The sequence below is a fragment of the Cervus canadensis genome, chromosome 23, assembly GCF_019320065.1.
Source record: "Cervus canadensis isolate Bull #8, Minnesota chromosome 23, ASM1932006v1, whole genome shotgun sequence".
Taxonomy (NCBI): Eukaryota; Metazoa; Chordata; class Mammalia; order Artiodactyla; family Cervidae; genus Cervus; species Cervus canadensis.
Genome location: NC_057408.1, coordinates 20,643,395 through 20,665,237, shown reverse-complemented (window position 1 = coordinate 20,665,237; position 21,843 = coordinate 20,643,395). Strand labels below are relative to the sequence as shown.

At 38.4% G+C, this 21,843-nt stretch overlaps 1 protein-coding gene across 3 annotated transcripts in view; it reads left to right on the top strand.

Moving 5' to 3' along the window:
- The window catches only part of ZNF407 (zinc finger protein 407), a 374,140-nt gene that overhangs the window by 132,199 nt on the left and 220,098 nt on the right, over positions 1 to 21,843 (top strand). For all 3 annotated transcript variants that reach the window (XM_043444134.1, XM_043444136.1, XM_043444135.1), the window contains exon 4: positions 10,265 to 10,339. In XM_043444134.1, the coding sequence (XP_043300069.1) occupies positions 10,265 to 10,339 (75 nt within the window). The remainder of the gene's footprint in view (positions 1 to 10,264; positions 10,340 to 21,843) is intronic.

The following is a 21,843-nucleotide window of genomic DNA, read 5'->3' as shown; positions in this document are numbered from 1 at the left end:
ATCACACGAAATGCCAGGCTGGATGAAGCACAAGCTGGAATCAAGATTGCCGGGAGAAATATCAATAATCTCAGATATGCAGATGACACCACCCTTATGGCAGAAAGCAGAGAAGAACTAAAGAGGCTGTTGATGAAAGTGAAAGAGGAGAGTGAAAAAGTTGGCTTAAAGCTCAACATTCAGAAAACTAAGATCATGGCATCCAGTCCCATCACTTCATGGCAAATTGATGGGGAAACAATGGAAACAGTGACAGACTTTATTTTTTTGGGCCCCCAAATCACTGCAGATGGTGACTGCAGCCATGAAATTTAAAGACACTTGCTCCTTGGAAGAAAAGCTATGACCAACCTAGACAGCATATTAAACAGCATAGATATCACTTTGCCAACAAAAGTCCGTCTAGTTCAAGCTATGGTTTTTCCAGTGGTCATGTATGGATGTGAGAGTTGGACTATAAAGAAAGCTGCGTGCCGAAGAATTGATGCTTTTGAACTGTGGTGTTGGAGAAGACTCTTGAGAGTCTCTTGGACTGCAAGGAGATCCAACCAGTCCATCCTAAAGGAAATCAGTCCCAAATATTCATTAGAAGGACTGATGGTGAAGCTGAAAAGCTGAAACTCCAACACTTTGGCCACCTGATGTGAAGAACTGATTCCTTGGAAAAGACCCTGATGCTGGGAAAGATTGAAGGCAGGAGGAGAAGGGGACAGCAGAGGATGAGATGGTTGGATGGCATCACCGACTCAATGGACATGAGTTTGGGTAGACTCCGGGAGTTGGTGATTGACAGGGAAGCCTGGCGGGCTGCAGTTCATGGGGTTGGAAAGAGTTGGACACGTCTGAGCAACTGAACTGAATGTAATACTGAGGTCTTTGGGGTTTAATATTTATAGTTCTGATGATACTAACAATTGCAATCGTTGACCAGATAAACTCCAGAAATAAAGGAGTAAGAACCTGCTGAAGTCTCCCGTTGCTCCTGTGTGCCGGAGGCGGTGTGTGAGTAGTGTATGTGTTTGTGCCGCCGCCTCACAGTTTCTTGGGAACACTGTTTCTGATTGCCGAAACTAATATTTTATAAAATCTAAGAACTCACTGCTGGTTCTTGGGCACAGATGCTTACTTTCAGGAGAGTTGTGACACTTAGAATAAGTTTTTGTTTCTTGTGAATGAACCAAGGTTTTCCAAGTTTTGTTTCTTTATGGGGAATTTCAATAAACATAATAACATTTATTTTCGTGAAGAATCAGAGACATTTAAGAAAATAACAATTATAATGTCAAGTGTTAAAGATTCTTGGTAATTTTAAATTTGAGGATGTTGATAATTTGTTTTTGAAGGGAGTTTCTTTATGTAAAATATAAGGGTAAACACATAAAATTGGAAAGTAGTCAGTTCTGTGTGATGATTATAACCATCAGGACAATAGCATCCTGAGAAATTCTGCCTGAAGATATTTGAGAAACAATGAAAGTCGTACTTGGTCTGGCTTATCAATGACTTGTTAAGAGAGTTTGAGAAATGTAGTTTTTAAGTGTTATTTAATACCTATTCACTTCTGAATTTTCAAGTAAGCAAATATCATAGAACTGTATATTTTTCCATTATTTTCAAGGTAAATTTTTTGACTGATTTGAATTCATTTGAAGTTCAGGTTTTTCTATGTTCCTGTAAGTTAATGTGCTTGTTTATAGGTAAGGCAAATGGATGAGAAAATTTTTTCCACCAAGTCATGGTTAAACAGCATAATTGGAAGCTACTTGCAAATATATTGACAGTGATATATAATGTATTTCATTCTATGTATTATGTAGATGAAGATTTAGTATTTCATTTAGGTTCTCAAAATATTGTACAGTGAATTTTACATTATCACACTGATAGTAGCATGATCTTGATTTCTGACACTGAGGGTACAATATTTTATTTTATCTTGATTGTGTTTATAATAAAACCAACGTAATTTATCTCAGTTGACTGTTGTTTTAATAATGATCAGCATCTTTATATTTATTTCTGAGCATAATTATACTTGTTAACTGATCGTACGTATTTATTTTTGTCTGACCTGCTTTACAGGTCATTGATTTTTCATTTGTACCCACATTATATGATAAGTATTTTCTTTTTAAATATTATGAGCCATTTTCTAACCTCAGTGAATTAAAAGGAAAATCTGCCCTGTATCAGCTACTTGGTTTTTCCCTTTTAGAGAGCTCCACACTCGTGTGTAACAGTGTTGATTATATTATACCAATCGCATTCGGGAACATCTTTCTTTCTGTACTGTGTCCCCTGTCTTTTTCTTGCTCTCCGTGAGGGTGCACCTTTCACCTGTCACCGGCGTGGGGCGGTGGGACGAGCTCTGCGGGAAGGTCGCGGAGCAGGAGCCCAACTTTGCATCGTCAGCTCCTTTGCCACGGTTTCTTGAAAAAGTCACAGTCACTTATCTTCCGTGAGCCTCAATTCCCTCTTCTCTCAGTTTGAGCCGATAATGCCTCCACCAGTTACTCATTCAGTAATGCGGAGCCATTGAGGAAACATAAAAATGCTGTGTAAAGTGTGAAACATCATTTTGCTTTAAAAAAATTTTCTCATTGTAGAAATACAAAGAGTATAAATAATCTAAAACTAAATCTTATTCAGAGCGAATTTGTCTGATACTTGCTTCTCTTTGTGTATATTTGTATCTGTCTGAATTTAAAAACGTACTTATATCTGCATGGGATTACATTGTGTGTATACTTTTGTCCTTTTTAAGTCTAACATCTTCTGAGAAATATTCTTATTGATCAGAATATTTAGATCATGCCACTACTATTGCACAAATAGTATTTTTACTTTTTTGTCAGTTTTAATTTTTTTGCCTTAGTTTAAGATTCTTTCCTGAGGGTACATCAAGAAGGTAGGAATAGCTAGTTCAGAATGAAGACTGAAGACTAATATTGTAAAGCTTAAGATTTGGTACTTTATTCAATTCAGAAAGGAAGCATAAAATGTTTATGAGCTGAGCTGTCATATGAATGTACTTTTAGGAAGGTTGTGTGATGGTGGTATATGGAGTGAATTGTAATGTAGAACACCTTGAAGCTACAGCATGTCAATAAAATGGTTTGGTCTAGGGTAACTCTGGTTGAGAGAGAGAAACATAGTCTTGAGAGGGAACAGTTGTGGAGAAGCAATTGATGACTTACACACATGAGCATGTGATTATTAAATTGGAAAGCTGGCACAGTTGTAGAATTAGGGAAGTCTTGAGCAGCCTTTTAGTGAGGGAAGATCATGACTGAGTGTTGGACATGTTTTAAAGATTTATTGGCAATTCAGACAAGAAAGAATGCCCCTGGGAAAGGTCCTGGGTGGAGATACGTATTTGAGAGTCGTTCACTTAGAGGTTATGCATCAAAGCCAAGGAATTGATTATACCTTTGAAATAAGATGGTGTGTGAGTAGAAGCATCACCCGAAGAGGAGGAACCAGCATCGACAGTAGTGAGAAGCAGGAAGTGTTTGAAAGTGGTTGAGAAGAAAGAGCTCCAGAAGCAAATTACTAGGGTTTGAGACAGCAATAGAAAGTTTTGCTTCTATAGATAAAACGCAGTTTGTTTACAAAAATGTATTTATACACCATTTGAAAATACATTAGAAGGTATTTTAGAATAAGGAAAAGATATGACTGATTGTTACAATGAATGCTCATGTACCAAGTGTGGCCTTGTGTTTGAGATCCTCGGTTTTCTTTTCTGCCCACCATCTAGTCTTTGTGCTTATTGAGAAGGCTTGGACTCAGTGATACCCCAAAACCATCCTCATAGTTAGCATTTAGGTCTTGCTTTCTCAACACCACTCCTTGCAGCAAGAAGCCAAGGCTGATCCAGGTCTCCAGCAGGGAAAGGGTGTGGTGAGCCTGGAACATCTGCTAGAAAAATAAGGAAGAGCCTGAATGCTAAGATGAGTGGTGTCAGAAGGACATAGAAGCCAGCTTCTGGGGGCTTCCATTGACCAATTTTGGGGTGGTATGACAGCTACAGAGCATAGTAATGATAACTGATTATAAAGCATGGCATAATAGTGAAAATCCAACATTCCATTTAAAGTACTCTTCAAAGAAAGCCAGAGAGAACAGGCAAGACAGAGTCAAGGGCAAAATCCTGAAGTTCTTTATGGAAGAATGCCAGCTGATAAGTGTGGAAGGAATGGTAGAAAGAGAAAACTGCTGTTCTGCCGTGCACTTTATAATCACTGAGAAGGGTGAGCCTCGGTAATGAGCGCTTTGGGAGCTGGTTGTTAGGAAGCAGGTGGTTCACAGTGTCAGCTCCTAGAGACCCTCTGCATTCCTCGGCTCATGGTCAAGTCCTTCGTCTTCCCAGTCAGCAGCATAGCATCTCTGTGATCTTGCCCTCATGGTCGTGTCTCTTTCTTAGCTTCTTTCTTCTGTGTACTTCTTCTGAGTCTAAGGACACAGATTACATTGAGTCCACCCAGAGAATACAGGATCATTTTCCTATTTTAAAGCCAGCTGTTCAGCAGCCTTAATTCCATTTGTGTACCATGTAACCTAAGAGGTTTCACAAGATTAGGATGTGGACATCTTTCAGAAGCCATTGCTTTGGTGCTGTGAAGTCACTGGGAGAAATGCACGCTTATTGTAGTATTAAAAATCTCTAATTCATCTGTCATTTATACCTATACAATTAAAAATGAAAATTAATGTGTAAAACTGTAGTATAAGAATAATTATTCATTTAAGTTCATTTTCAGAATGGTAATACCTCATTAATCATAAAAAAGATATATCAAGCAAAATGGCAAAAATTTCTATACTTTTTTTATTTAAATAAAAAATTTTTAACTTATTTTTTTAATTGAAGGATAATTGCCCTACAGAATTTTGCTGTTTTCTGTTAAACCTCAGCATGAAGCAGCCATAGGGATGCATACATCCCCTCCCTCTTGAACCTCCCTCCCGTCTCCCTGCCCATCCCACCCTCTAGGCTGATACAGAGCTCCTGTTTGAGTTTCCTGAGCCAGACAGCAAATTCCTGTTGGCTGTCAGTTTTACATGTGGTGATGTAAGTTCCCATGTGGCTCTCTCATACATCTCACCCTCTGCTCCCCTCTCTCCATGTCCATAAGTCTGTTCTCTATGTCTGTTTCTCCATTGCTGCCCTGCAAATAAATTCTTTGGTACCATCTTTCTAGATTCTAGTTAGTATATGATACTTATCTTTCTCTTTCTGACTTATTTCACTCTGTATAATAGGTTGTAGGTTCATCCACCTCATTAGAACTGACTCAAATGTGATCCTTTTTATGGCTGAGTAATATTCCATTGTGTATATGTTCCACAACTTCTTTATCCATTCGTCTGTCGATGGACATCTAGGTTGCTTCCATGTTCTAGCTATTGTAAATAGTGCTGCAGTGAAGAGTGGGATCAGTTCGGTTCAGTTGCTCAGTCGTGTCCGACTCTTTGCGACCCCATGGACTGCAGCACACCAGGCCTCCCTGTCCCTCACCAACACCTGGAGTTTACTCAGACTCATGTCCATTGAGTCGGTGATGCCATCCAACCATCCCATCCTCTGTCGTCCCCTTCTCCACCCGCCTGCAACCTTTCCCAGCATCAGGGTCTTTTCAGATGAGTCAGTTCTTTGCATCAGGTGGCCAAAGTATTGGAGTTTCAGCTTCAGCATCAGTCCTTCCAATGAATATTCAGGACTGATTTCCTTTAGGATGGACTGGTTGGATATCCTTGCAGTCCAAGGGACTCTCAAGTGGGATACATGTATCTTTTTCAATTTGGTTTCCTCAGGGTATGTGCCTAGGAGTGGGATTGCTGGGTCATATGGTGGTTTATTCCATATTGTCTTCCATACAAGTGACATTTGCTTCAAAAGTCAGATCACATTATTGATAATATATTTTTGCACATCTTAAACTTACATGGTCATGGGGGAATGATCATGATCATTCTGCAGTGAATCATCACTTAAGGTATTGTTTATACTTTCTTTTTCAGCCATAAGGAGTTTATTATATAAATTGGCTGCTGCTTATAAATATGTATAAAGTGATGAAAATTAAGTTGACTGGCTTGTATTGATTTTGTACTCAAAGGAAACTAGATTCCTTTGGTTGACCAGTACTGCTGATTTTAAAGCAGAGAGAAATATTTCAAATTCCAAGTGGGGGTGATGAGAATTCTTAGTGTACCTTCATCCTTATTTTAAAATACATGTCTTGTTTCTCCTTGCTTAATTCTGATGTTTTCTTTCTGTTTCTGAGACCTGGCTCTGGGATGCTCCTGTTTGTGTGTGTGTCCTGTTCTCTCCAGTCATGGTTTTGTATTGTATTTGCTTTAATAGATAAGTCAGATCATCTTTCATGACTTACAAGTGAAGAGATTCTGCAATGAGAAAATCTGAGCGACTGAACAAAGAGGTTTTTAATGCATCTCCATACAGTGTAAAAAAAAAAAAGATTTTAAAATTTGAAGTTCAAATAGGAAATTTTTGTACTAAAATGTAGAAATCTGTAGCTAGTATGAGAATGCTACTTTTGTACTTTTCTTTTGACACCAAAAACAATTTCAAATGATGCTACCTCAGGTCATTAGAAATACCTGGAAATCAATCATACTTTAAACAGAACTACTTTTTATTATTTCAAAGTGTTCCTCTAGATTGTCAAGGCACTGCCCAGATGGAGAGCCACAGACTGTATATTTCTAGCATGACTCTTACCCTTGAACTTCAGACCAGTAGAGTCAGCCTCCTGTTGGAGATCTGTCTGGATGTCCGTGGACTTCCTCGCTGAATAAGTCCCAAACTGATTTTCTCCTTCCAACCAGCTCAGATTTCCCAGGCCCAAATCTCTGATGTTGTCTTTGACTCCTTTCTTGTAGACTCCATGTCCAGCCCCTGTGGAGATTTGGTTGACTCTGGTTGTGAATGTGTGTCTGGGATTTGACCAGATCTCCTCTTTCGGGCTGGTCCTTGGTGCAGATCACCATCGTCTTTGCCTGGGTTTTACTGCAGGAGCCAGTTAGTTCATCCCTCTCTTTCTGCCCGCCCTCTGCCCCATCCCCAGTCTATTCCAAGCAGAGCAGCTGGAGGCCTCTATTGAAATGTGTGTCCTCTGTGGCCCTCCTCTGTCCAGACACTTTCCTTCTCCCCCGAGTGCCAGCCCTGGCTGTATGGCTTGGTGCCCTCACCAGTCCCCTCTGCCCTTCGTCCCTCAGGCTCATGTCCCAGGTTTCTCTGGCCACCGTGTCCTCCGCAGCCTCTGTTTCCTGCTTGGGGGAACACCCAGCTCCCCGATGTTCACTCACACTCCCCAATCTCTCAAAGGTAAAGTGCTGATCCCCTGCTGAGGTTTCAGCCCTTCCTTCTCTATTTTGTTTTTTAATCCCACCCCTTTCACTCTTTAAGATGCTCTGTGTCATAGGTGTTGTTCTTGTCCTCTTTCCCTCACTGGGTTTTACAGTTTCCAAGGCAGGGACTTGTCTTTCTTTGATCACCTACTCACCCCGGTTGCCTAGAGTGTGCCTGCCTGGAGCTGATCTGGTTTAGTACACACATGAGTGTGTGCACGTGTGATGAGCAGGATTGATGCGGGAGCCGGGCGGGCTGAGTGCTGCTTCATTCTAATGAGAAGCCACAGGTTTTAGAAGGAAAGCTCTGTGAAGACATGGCTTTAACTGTCTGATTTTGCCTCCTACATGGAGAACCTGCCAATTGCTGGTACCTAGGAGGGAGAATGAGTGGAAACAGGATGAAAAGTGTCAAGTCATGTGGGTTCATTGGGAGCAAGGTGTTTCAGTTGTATGGTTTTTCTGACTCAGGATTATTTTTGTTTTATTTCTGGTGGTGGTGATTTTGTTCAGTCGCTAAGTTATGTTCGACTCTGCAACCCCATGGACATCAACACACCAGGCCTCCCTGTCCGTCACTATCTCCCGAGTTTGCCCAAGTTCATGTCCATTCAGTTGGTAATGCCATCCAACCATCTCAACCGTCTCACCCGATACCATTTCTGGTGGTATCTAGATTATAAAATTTCCAGGACAATTATTATATTACAGTATTAATACTCTTATGGTGGCAGTGATGTATAGGCTCCAGTCAGTGCTATCAAATTACTGGCAATATTATCATCCGTGGAGGTAGGTAAGTTCAGTTGGTCCTGTTTGACTTAAACAAACTGTTTTACTGAGGAAGACATTGAGACTTTTACACTAATAGTACTTTGGACCAAATTAAAGGGATTTGCTTAATGTCAGGTTGAGGATGAATGAGTATTTTGCATTTGACTACAGTTGAGCTGTATTTTCGTATAGTAAATTCTTCCCCATAGTAATAAAAACTTATTAGGATATTTACTATTATAGACATTCAGCAGATAATGTCAGAATTTTATAAGAGGAAGCTTTCGTTCTCTATGTAGTTTAGTTTATTCCCCTGTGCAGTGTAATATTTTTGTTTACTTCTTAAACCTGAAGCATTTTAAATAATAAAATCTTTTTCTTTTTAAAACTGCACTGTGGTTTCTAAGCTCAGATCTCTTAAATTATACTTGGCCATATAAATAAGCTGTGCATTGCAACTCTGGGTTCTTAACCTTTGCCCTTTGCTATTAGCTTTATGTTTTTTTAATTATAGGAAAATAGAGGACAGTAGGGAAGTCATGACTTAAATGGACTGTTGTTATTACACTATTCTTTTTTAAGGAAATGAAAAATATTATTTATTTTGTTCAAATCAAGTGAAACAAATATAGAATGTCTTGTTACTGTTACTTTAGTAAGCATTTAATATCACCACAGTTAGATTCTTTATATATAATAATGATTTTTCCATTTTATGGATTCATGGTGTGATAGGTTATTTATAGTTGTAAAGCATGTGTTGTTCATAGTTATTAATGTATAGAAAAGAATAAATATTATTTTTAGTGTATACAAATGTGTTACGTGAATAATAAACTCACATTCATTAAAAAAATACAAACATTATTTTAGCCTCAAAACTGAGGTTCCCTATATTTTATGAAAATAACCAGAAGAGACCAGACAGGAAAAGGAGCATTCACATTTTTAAAAACTGTTTCAGTCTTGGCTTTTGACACCCATTTCTTCCATAAGGCCGTAATACTTTATATGGTCTTGTGTTGCCTGTCTGTGCAAACATGTCCAGATGAATTCAGTGTTTAATGTTAAGAATCTTATAACATGCCAATTTGATTTGTAGCCCTTCATATCATAGAATGCTAATTAAAATCATATTTTTGCATATGTCATGCCTTTCATGTACATATGCAAATAGATTCTGTTGCCTTTCAGCTATTAGTAATTAACTTTATGAAGGACAGCTGTAATACATAATTAACAAAAATGTTTGCAGGCCCTTTTACATTGAAAGTTACAACAGTAAATTTTTATTTTTTCGCTTATTGAGAGAGCTCTTTTAGTTTGATGCCTTGGAATGAGATCTAGGTTGTTTTAAACAATCACACGACATAATTAAATTGTGTTGTACTATATTCAGTAGAAGAATGGTGCTGTATGCACTGGCTGCTGATTCCTGTCCATTTCATATTTATGTCAACAAAATTGAATTAAGTGATCTGATTTGTGTGTAAAATAAGATAGCATGTCGGGTAATACTTTTTGTTTGTTTTAGTTATTGATATCTTCTGGGCACTTAAGTACATTTTTTTTGCATGTGTTGCAGACATGGTAAACATCTATATCATTTTAAAGAACCTCCCTTCAAATCATTACCATCTTCTTAAGGAAGCTTCTTGAAGGCTATTCATTTTCTCTTTTATAGTCCCTTAAATATTTAATAAAGTGACATTTTCTCAAGCTCATTTCATGATTGAAGTGTGGGATCAACTAGGGGGCAGGGTGTGTGATACTGAGGTGTTGGTTTATCTTTCTTATTGACAGTGAAGACAGTGACTGAAGAGCTAAAATCATTGGTTTGGTCCTTGTTCTTATACACAAGTGAGAAAATGACCCAGTGAACTGAAATGCAGTTATTTCTTTTGGTTTTCTGGTATTGCAATATATCTGTCTGTACGCAACTTTCTGCTTAGAAGGCAGTGCCTTTGTAATGTGCATTTTTGTGTTACAACTATATATATTCATAAATATATATGTCGATGTCAATTTTTTTTAAATTTTGCACATATTTCTAGTAGAGACTTATGTTTTAGTTCTATAATAACTTTAATAACTTTTTGTCTTTTTTTTTTAGGGTTGCATTTGTTATGAAGAAACACTTAAATACTCATCTATTAGGGAAACATGGAGTTGGCACACCAAAAGAAAGGTAATTTTCATCCATTTAAAATAATTTGACTATGATAAGTATATTTTCATTTTAGATTTTGTTTAGTGAGGTGACTCCTAGAGTTTTATCCAGTCAGTTCGTCATGTTTTACATGAGTGGTACTCTCGTGTTGAATATCATATATTATGCCATTCTCTCATAAAAATTTCATGTAGCATTTTAATTTTAGAAAATTTGATCTAAACATATTGGAAAAAATTTGAAGGATTTGATTTTTTTTATCAATTTGTGGAATGACCTTGAAACAGAAGAGTTAAAGGGAGTCAACCTCTGTGAATGCTTTAGAATGAACTAAAATAAATATGTAAAACCAAACTATTTTCCTTTGAACTTTGTGTATTTTTGTTTTGAGGTTTTAAAATGACATTTTTGAATTCTAACTGTAGAATTAAATATTGCTGATTTGAAAAAGAAATACGTCTTGTGTCATCCTCCAAATAATACTACGGTTGCCATGTCATGAAAAATAACACTACAATTACGATGTCATCAACTGCCAGGTTTCCTTTCTTCTTGCTGCTGTATCATAATTAGCTGCATCACATAGACTTAATTATATTAGGTGAGCTGAAATATAGCAGTGTCAGCTCCCAGGTGAGCCTGGCTACTTCTGAAACTTTAAATCTTTAAACAGTGCAGCGCCTTCAACACTAGTGTGAGCACCCTCACCTGTAAAGCCTGGTAGGTTTCCCACTTTCCCCAGATCCTCAAAGACAGTATGTGAAATTCTGCAGACCCTCCTGTAAACTTTTGTTTTCAATACGGTTGTAAAATGCCAGTCATGATACAGTTTGTTCTGTCACACTGTAGCCTATGGCTTCTTCTGCCATATTTGTAAGTATTTAATGAATTAAGAAAAATTGAAATACTCAGCAATATTTTCTATATTCACAAGAAATTTAACTGGACTTTTCTATTGGTAGCATATTGTTTTCTTAAGCATTTTGGTTTGGATATGTCTACTATGTGAGAATATTGGAATGTTATGTATGCCTACTTTCTGCTTTTTGGTTTCTCATACTTTTCTTTGTCACATTATATTTAATTTGAGACAAGATTTATGTGTTGGAGAGATCCTGGATGCCTTATTCTTGAAATCTGAAAAATTTTGTATTATTTAAATTGTAATTTTGGACTTGTCAAAGTTATGTTTTATAAGCACTTAGGAAACAAAACATCTGTAGTTATTGTGTTCTTGTTGCTTTCACTTGCATTATCTCATTAATCACAATACCCTATTGCGGTGGTTTAGTTGCTCAGTCATGTCCGATTCTTTGTGACCCCTTGGACTGTAACCCGATAGGCTCTTCTGTCTGTGGGATTTTCCAGGCAAGAATACTGGAGTGGGTTGCCATTTCCATCTCCAGGGGAACTTCCTGACCCAGGGCTCAAACTGGGGTCTCCTGCATTGCAGGCAGATTCTTTACTGACTGAACCACCATGGAAGCCTATATTACTATATTAGTGGTGCATTATTTTTCTAATGTTACAGAACTAAAGACAGATTGAGGAATATACAATATTTCATAAATAGTTAAGTGTAAGAGTTGTTATTTTTCTGATTCCAATTCTAGTGCTCTTCCTCATGGTGATTATTATATTTCACATTGAAAATCTTTATATACAGGGTACTTAGGGTGTTTTATTCACAAAACAAATTTGAATGAAACATTCGATCTAGATTGCATGATAAAAATAAAATATTTCCCTGCTGTATAACTAGTATATATTTTTAACTCAAATGTATCATTTTGGTTTTTATTTAGGAATTTAAAAAAATTTGAGTATATTTGTTCGTATTGTTTCATATTAATGAAAAATTCATCACCTTGTACATATATTTATCCTACAGGCACCTTAAGAATAGTAGATGCCTTCTATATGTGATCCTGGGCATTTGAAAGTTCCAGCTGGACTCTGGTTTTTTCATTTACCTGTGCATTCCAGGATAGCTCTCTGTTACTTGCTTTCATTTCAGTCCCTGATACAAAAAGAAAGGCTAAATAGAGGCAAAAGAAGGACTGCATGTCTTTCTCCCCTCTGAGGGATGATAAGCTTTTTCTCTAATATTTACGTGATTTTTGTCCTAAAATCAGGAGATGAATCTCAAATGGGAAGGCGTTCCTCATCTTCTGTATCATTCCCTCCTAAGTAGTCTGATTGCAGAGTTCCTCTGAGCTCAACATTAGATTGTGTTGTTTTTCCTACTAAAATTTGTGTATTTGAGCAGGCCTCTTGTTTATAGTATCTGCTTATTGATAGGACAGTCCCTCTTCTTGCATGGAGAGGCTGAGTTGGAATGCCAGGGCCTCAGCCACAGCATAATTTCCCAATAGACGTCCATAGCTGGAGAAGACTAAGATGTAAGGAGCAGAATCTAGCCTGATGAATACCAAAGGCCCCTTCCTTCCAGTGCACCTTCCTTACCTCCTTGGAGAGGGAATTGTTGCCTTTTAATAGTCTTAGGAAACAAAGAAACTCCTTATCAGCATGTTCAACTGTCTCTTTGGGCAGAACTATTCTCTCAATTCAGTTAAACATTTTTTCTTACCTATTTAAAACATTAATGCCTTGCTATAGTTTTGCAAGCTTGCTATATTTTAATTTCTCTAGGACAATGTAATCAGTTTATTCTTTTTATGTTTTGAATTTGATTCTCTCCTCTCATGTGTTGAATATTATGGCAAATAGTAATAGAAGTTAGCTAAATAGGCTGTGACAATTAAATTAATAATGCATTTTGTTTGCAAGTATTTAGGCCTTGTGCTTTGACTGATATATGCAAAAATGGTAATTTATTACAAATAAATTCATATTCTTGCACTATAATTTGATGAACTAATAAATTTTGTCAGCGTGACTGTCATTAGCCACAGAAAAATAAATAATTTCAAATATATATTTTTTGACTCCAGGAAACACCTGAGGTAATTGCTTGTATAAGAGCAACTTTTGTATTCCAAAATTTGCATGAACTTATTTTAAGGTAGTATATTACTGTATTTTAGAAGTCCTGTACACTTAAATATAAACAGCTATATACAGCCACATTCAGTTCACATTCCAAAATAATAAGCTGATTAATTTGAGAGTTCATTCTAAAGTATTCCCTATTTTAAATAAGTAATTCTCTTTATAATATAGTAAGCTGGAGTAGCTTTATGACTCTTTGAATTTGCTAATAGTAATCTAGAAAACGAGCTTATCCACAATTATCACAATTGAAACAGCCATAATAAGTATGTCTTATGTGAAAGCCAGGTGCATATTACAATAGAAGGAGATAGCATTTGTAGTTCAGCACTTGGAAATCAGCTGGGCTTTGAATGACTGTGGAGATAGGAGGAGAGGAAACAATTCACTCAGAATTTCTGAGCTGATAAGTGGGTTTTGTGGTGTTCGGGACAATGTCAGAAAATGTCTGCACTGGTAGTGTCTCAGGAAGACTCACGTGCTCCCAAAACCAGCTTTTCCAGTAAAGGATTTTAAACTGGACATGGACATCAGAGACTCTAGGAGCTAAATAATTGTTCTTATTTTTTCAAGTTACTAATGAATATCTAGATTGAAACCTTAATATTTTTTCAATGAAGCAGTTTTTGGAGGAGGCTATGCATATTCTAAGTCTCAGATTGTGCCTAATTTTCAGCCCAGCTGTGGGGTATGTTCAGGCCCCCAGGGCGGGCCCAGGGCTCACCAGTGTTTTTGTTCAGGTGAATGGGTTTCCCTCCTTCAGATGGCTGAGCCATAAAATTTTTCCCCGAGTTCTCCCCATCAGACATTTGGAACTTGTGGTTAGGCATCTTTTAACAGTATCTTTGAGCTTATTGATGATAAAATCTTTTCCCCACACTTTTATATGGACCAGATATTATCTAGTTTGAGTGTGGGATAGACATACTGGCAGCCCTGATACTGGCTCTAATTTGCTATGAACCATTGCTACAGGGTTCTTTGGAGTCTGTCTTGTCTCCTTTATGGAGAACTTTCGTATTTATATGTTAAAATTGTGTAGAAGCATCATCATTGTTTTGTGTCTTTCAGTTTAGAGGGCCTCACCCTTTTTCTTGAAGCATGAAAATATCATCCAAAACCCAAGCATTCCTGGAAAAAGCATATGTACATGTACACGCACAGTTTTTACTGAAATTTTGCCAGTGATAGATACTGTGGGTTGATTAGAAACTTAGGTTACTTTAAAATGAGAGAATACTACCTTTTCTAAAAACTCTGAATTGCACGTATTTAGGTAGACTCAAATTTTTCCTATTAGGAAAGATTCTGTTCATAATGTGAGATGAATTCCTGTTGTTGTCTCGTTATTATCCATTTTAAAGTTTAAAATTTTGCCTTTTGGCGAAGTTGGTATTGGCTTGTGTTTTCTTTTCTTAAAGGATCAGCCGTTTTCCTTACTGTTTATTCCGTGTGAGTTTCTGTAAGGCACCTCTGTTTTCCGTCTTCCCACTGGAACAGGCGGTTTGTTCTCAGGGGCGCGCACCGTGGCCCGCCCCGCGCTGTGTCCTTCTGCTCGTCTGGGAGCCGCGTTCTTTTAGCGCTTGTGGGTCCTGTGTCTGTCGCTCAGGCCTGCTCCCCAGTCACTGCTGTTGATTGGTTTCCCCTCTCAGTGCTCCTCTTAATCAGTGGTTAGTGATTTTTTTTTTTCCTTTAATGAGGCCCAATTTTGGAAAAATTAAGTGTCTGTGGGCTCCTCTCTGCTTTAAAAAAATATTTATACAAGAAATAACTCTGTTGAGCCAAAATGGAGGGAAAAAAACCTTTCAGTTCATTCTGTCTTGGATTGCTTGTTTTAACAAGTGGGAGGTTTTTCTATTTGAGTGACTTACTGTTGCTTCTGCGTGAGCCGAGGACACCCTTTCTTCTGCCTTCTTCCATTTCTCCTTCTTGTCATCTGTAGACAGCGTCTAGTGTATAAATAATATCCTGTGATCATTTAATACCATTTTATTTAAGGAAGTTGGATGGAATAGACAGATAACCCTGCTAAATAATTACCTCCATGTGGGAAGATAGATAAAAGTCACATCCTTTACTCAGGGTTGTTATTTTTAGAAAACTTTCTTCTATGTTTTACTGACTTAATCTGACCATTTATAAAGATTCATAAGGAGATGAGTATATATTTTCCACCAAAGTTATCTTGTTAGTACTTGGGTAGTATTTCTAAATTAAATGGGCAATTTAGATATTCTGTGGTTGCCTTATGACAAATGTTTTCTTACTGAAATGGGTACATTCTAATTCCTACTTCATAAATTTTTGAGGTGAACATTAGCAAAAGTAAGCGTCACTGGTGAGACTATTGGGGTTTCAGCTTGTTTCCAACTTACTTTATGGGGGAGGGTTTGGGCCAAGTTGCAGATGTTCTCCTGACTCATCTGTGAGGGGACAGAAAACCCCCTTCTTAACTTGTAACTCCCTTGGGCCCCTCAGTTTCCATGAAGCACTGTGAGCCCTACTCCTGCTTCAGCTGCTTAATCCAAAGCCGTGTGGAGTATCCCAATACTATGTGTTTGTCTGATAGATTAGTTTGCTGTTCTGAATAAATATTCCTTCCACTCATTTCTCGTGACTGGACTCTCAGTGTTGTCCTTCCATCAGAACAGCCGCTTATCTCTCCCATTGTGTCTGCTTTCCTCCTCCAGTAACATTTTGACTGATCTTGTACTTAGTTTTTACGATAATGACAAATCTCAGAATGCTTTGAGAAGTCATGTCTTTATTGTAAAGATCTTGCTCAACATGCTGCTCCTGGACATAGATCGTATCTTCCTAGTGAGATGGTTGGGGGCAGTTTCTTTCAGGTCTCTCTTTCAGGAAAAGGTGTGCCTTTCTGAAACAGCTTGTCATTTTGGTCTTAAGTACTAGCAAATCATGTGTATAATTGAGTTTTCCTCCTTATGTTTACTTCTAGAAAGCTCAGTGCCAAAATTGTAACTCATCTCCAGAAAGTAGGATGGACTTCACGGAATGCATTTTATTTACTACTGTTATTTCTAGTTTCATCTTTTTTTCCCTTATGGGAAATTCCCATTTTATGTGAGTGGTATATTTTAACAACTTCACATAAATCAAAACTCACATAATTCAAGGGAAGTTTTGCAACAGGGATATTTGTGAGGCAGGGTCAGTATTTGTCTGGAAGGACGTGGTCTCCAGCCCTGTGCTCTGGGGCATAGTGTCCAGCGGTGCATAGCCCTGTGATGAGATGTTTTAGAAGTGTATAAAAGTATATAAAAGTGTATAAAAGGCATAAAAGTGAAGCAGTCCTCCCTTCTTTGGCGGGGGAGGACATGCCATGTCTGCTCAGCACACTCTAGGAGCAGGCATTCCTCACAATAACAGACAATCTTGAAGAGTAAAAAGCACCATTTATACCTTTTATAAAAGTGTATACCTTTTATACACTTTTATAGCAAACAGGGTTCTTGCTCTCTGCTCTGTCAGAAGTAACCGCTGCTCATAGTATGTCACAGCTGTGCTGATAAAATCCCGTGTCTACTACTCTGAGGGAAATTCTCCTGTTAGTAGGGGAGAAAGCTTAGGTGTTAGAGTATATGTGCTGCAGAAATATAGGACTGTTTTCTACTGTTTCTAAGATTCATTCTTTAGTTTAAGCTAACATTTGATTTCTCTCTGTGTTTTATTCTTGAGCATTGAAATAGACATGAGTATATTATATGAGTCTTGTTCTTCAGAAGATACTGTAGGTTATGCAGTTATCCATAGTATATAAAAAGAAAGGCTACACAGTGATACAAAAGAAGGGTTTAGAAGAGGAAACAATTAATCCTGCCTCAGAGGTGTTCTGGGAGATGCTCATGAAGACATCTGGTTTATTTATTCATTGATTCTCCCAGTCAACACTGACTGCATCTACTACGTCTACTGCTGTTGTGTTCCACAGTTGAGCTGGCCTGTTGTGTTTGCAGATCATACACCCTCTGGTCTCATGCCCCTCGATTTGGGGTTGACGGACTGAGGCTAAGGATGTAGGGATAATACACCTGTAAAGGGAAGGGGGAATTTTATCATGTGGGAGGTGCTGGTGAAAACACAGCAGAAGTGCTATTCCTAAGAGTGTCTGGGCGGGCTGTTGCTTTAGGACAGGCTTTCATAAAGGGGCGCCCTCTAAGGGAGGCCCCCCGGTGGGGTGTGTGAGAGCTTGGCTGCCCCTGCTCTAGTGTGTCCTGGGGCTGGGGGAAGGGGGTGGGCAGAAAATGAGCAGGTAAGATGCCCGCTTAGCACTGTTTAGGAGGGGACCACAGGTGGGAGTATTCCTTCAGGGCGATGATGGAAGGGGCAGTGAGTTGGAATCCAGCGGGGAAGAACCAGGAACGCCGCGCCAGTGTCGTGTCTTACTCCACACAAGGGGAAGCCAGCAAGCTGTTGGCATGGAGTTCAGACCTCAGGGAGGGTTCTCGGGTCACGTCGCAGAGCTGTTTCCTGGACCCTGGCCTGCTTTCCCTGCTCCGCCTACTCCCCTCCGTGCCAGTCGCCTCTCCCTATTCATCCTTCAGAGCTTGCCTGCAAATAAGCCCTGTAGTCATTGGTTTTACAGGCAGACCTTGTTTCCTAGTGTTTTGCAGATATTGCATTTCTTACAAATTAAAGGGTTGTGGCAACCCTGTGGCAAGCAAGTCTATCAGCTCCATTTTCTCCAGTAACATTTGCTTACTTCCGGTTTCTTTGTCAACATCTGGTAATTCTCACAAGATTTTAAACTTTTATTATTACTTTATTTTATGTTGACCTTGGATCAGTGATCTCTGATGCTATTACTATGACATGAAGGCTTAGACCAATGGTTAGTTTTTAGCAGTCAGATATTTTCTAGATATAATGATATTACATACTTAACACAGTATAATGTAGTGTAAGCATAACTTTTATATGCACTGGGGAACCGAAAAATTCATGTAACTCCCTTTCTTGCTTTATCATGGTGGTCAAGAACGAAACCTATGGTATTTCCGAGAAGGGCCTGCATTTTGCTAGACACGGTCTGTTCCCAGCTCTGTAACCTACTTCTCCCTTCCTCTGTGCTTTTGTTCTTCCTGCCCTCATTACACTCCTGCCATGTTTATTTTCTCCTGATTGTCAGTCTAAGTCGTTATTTTATTTCAAGCTTCAGTATGAGGAACATGTCTTCTATGAGTTTCTTCCTTGTTTATTCCATCTCTAAATTGCCTTTATTTTTTCATCATATTCCTATGGAACCTTGCTGAATAAAGAATATATACATACACAGTGACTCAGTGGTAAAGAGCCACTTTGTATGCAGTGCAGGAGATGTGGTTCAATCCCTGGGTCAGGAAGATCCCCTGGAGAAGGAAATGGCAACCTACTCCAGTATTCTTGCCTGGGAAATTCCATGGACAGAGGAGTCTGGTGGGCTACAGTCCATGGGGTAACAGAAAAGTTGGGCAAGACTTACTGATTAAACAACAGCATATATATATATATATATATATATATACACACACACACACACACACACACACATATATGTATATATATAATAATATATGTATATAAGAATATATGTATGAACTCCATTTCCCAAAGCAGAAACCTGAAAAACTATAATGATATTGTGTATAATTACGTAATCTAGTACTAGTTCATTGAGTTATTACAGCAGAAATGTATGGTTTAGTAATGATAATCTTTATTAAATGAGGAATGCCTCCTTTTTCATTCCTATATACAAATAAGATAAAATTGAATTCTGTGGAGAAGGTGAGCTATACCTTTTCTAGTATGAATGTTCTAATTGTTTGTTCATCTGTTAGTACATTGTTGTTTAATATGACAAGTTAATTTCTAAGGATTTTTGTGGGGCTACCATTTAATGTAGTAGTTCAGTCAGATCTTGGGTATAAGAATACCTGCTCTTTTAACTCTCTTTGAAGTCAGTGAGTAAGTGATCCCCACTATGATCAATCAAATATGCTAAATGTTCAGAAGGTAGGTGTTTTCCCTTGGCAGGCATCTAGAATATTTTTGGCCATTCTCTTCTTTTATTTCACTTAAATTGCTTTTAGAACACTGGGGCTTATACATCTGGACTCTGACTAAAATATGCCCTAAGCTCTTATCTTTAATTCCCAGTCAGCACCAGAATGAAAGAGAACAAAGGCCTATATGTTCACTGCAGCCTTCAATTATGCTTAATTACCAACTTTCATACAGTTTCATTATACAGTACTGCCTTCTTGTGAGACTTTCTTTATATTCATGATGTCTTGGTAGTTGCTTATAAAAGTCCAAGTTTAAAATTTTTCTGAGGAATTTTCAGGAAACTTACAAGCTTTCTGAAGTAATTTTGGTAAAGTTGGATCAAAGCAATTTGGTGATCCGTTTTAACAGATGAAAAACAAGAAGTTTACATTTCGTTATGCCACAGAGCACTGATGGGAGAAATCGAGGGTTTACCCGGTATTCTCCAAGACTTCTCCCCTCAGCCCCGGGCCACTGGAGGATTCCGCTGTGAGCTTCAGACCCAGGGCCTCCCCACCAGTCCTGTGCTGCTGTCTCCCTCGTCCTCAGGGGAAACAGGCAGGCAACCACGTTCTTTATGAGGCAGGTCGGTCTTGTGCTGATGCCAGCGGTCTGCAGAACGACTGCCTTCTGGTTCAGCACGCCCTTCACTCCCTTCAGAACCATCATGATGCCCACTGATACGTTCTAAGATACAAGGTTGAATCGTATGAAACCAACACTTAGGTTAAAAACCATCAAATACTGGCAAACCTAATTCTATTTAGAGCTGGCATGTGATGTTAATATCAAAATCTGCTTTTCAGGGAAGTAATAATTTCCACTGAGTTTTAATGTAACCCTGTTCTTGCTGTTTTTAGGGACAGTGAGTGATTCCCTAGACACAGCCTTATGCAGTATGTGGTAGTGTAGTGTGTGGTAGTATAGTATCCTAATCAGGAAACTAAATAAAACTAGGAAACCCATCTCATCATACTTTGTTCACTGTTTCCACTCCATGTCCTCTGAAAGCCATGTTGGCACGCCTTCTAGGCCTGGGCCAGCTGTTATTTTCAAAGCCCAGGTTTTGTCTCATTGTGAAATTCCTGCCCTGGATCTCTATTCTATGTAATCTCTTCTTACTCCTAAGAAGACTGATGTACAGTTTAGCACCTTCTGTTTTGTTTCTCTTTATCTTTTTGAAAACAGTGGATTTGTACCCTGGGTCCACGCGGATAATTTCTTGAGGGCTATGGTTCCCAACTGTCCTCCTCTATCTCAGGTTTTCAGAAGGTGATTGATCTTCAGTGAATATTGATAGATTTAAGATATTAAAATTCTCATTGAAATTTTCCTTTTTTAAGGTGGACTTTTTCCTAACTGGTATAACATGTGATTTATAGTCACATTTTAATAAAAGTATTGCAAAATAGTATATGTAACAGTCTGTGGCCCTGCTTGTTAGTTGCGTCAACCCCAAATGCATTCTTCCCGAGTCACTGTGGATTTATTGTCTTCTCATTTGGGAGGCCCAGGACACATGTTCTCATTCCTCAGGGTTATGGTGACATGGGCATGGATTTATAGTTATACGAGTACCAAAAAAATCATACTATATATAAACACAGCATTTTTTTTAACATAATAAGTACTTATTTTTAGATAAAAACTTACTAAAGAAATTTTTAGTTGCTGAGGTTTAAACCATACCTCTGTCTCCTTTTTCATGCTCATCTGGTGCAGAAAGGGATTTGGGAAATAGTCGATTCAGCAGAATATATATGAAGTTTTTTAACAATTATACCCAAATTTTCTTTGAAGCTAATTAAAACAATAATTTCCCCTTTCATTCTCACAGTGCACTCTAATATTGAGAATTTTTTTTTTCTCATTTCATGTTTATAATTAAATAATAAAGGATATGCCATATGTTTTTGGCAACTAGGAAGTGGCAGTCTTACTGCTGGATATCTGGTCTTTAAAATTTTATGCTTTTCTTTTTCTAAAAAATATTGCTGATATGATAATCAGATTTTAAAGATTAAGAAAATTTCTAACAAAAGAATTAACCCAATGCTTATTATTTATTAGTACTCATAGTAGTAGCAATATATGAACATATTCAAAGTTTCAGTGAATTTTTGGATTGTCTCTTTCTGTTAAACAGAAATCAAAAACTTTACATGGAACACTGCTGTGTAAAACCAGTAAAAACCAGATGCTCTGTCTGAGGCTGCCAGGGGGTCCAAAGCCTCCCTCAGTGGTGGGGCACCTTCTCTGTGTCTCAGAGAAGCCGTGGGCGCCTCATTACACTGAAGCGCATCTCTGCACACAGCTTCCTTTGCTGGCGCACTATGCCATTGACGCTCTCGGCTCTTGCGTTTACTGCGTCGCCGCCCCCTGAGTGACGGGACACTGGCGTGCCCGGGTGCGCGGGTCCCAGCCCTGAATTTAGCTGGAATCCGGCCCACCTTCAGGTCTCT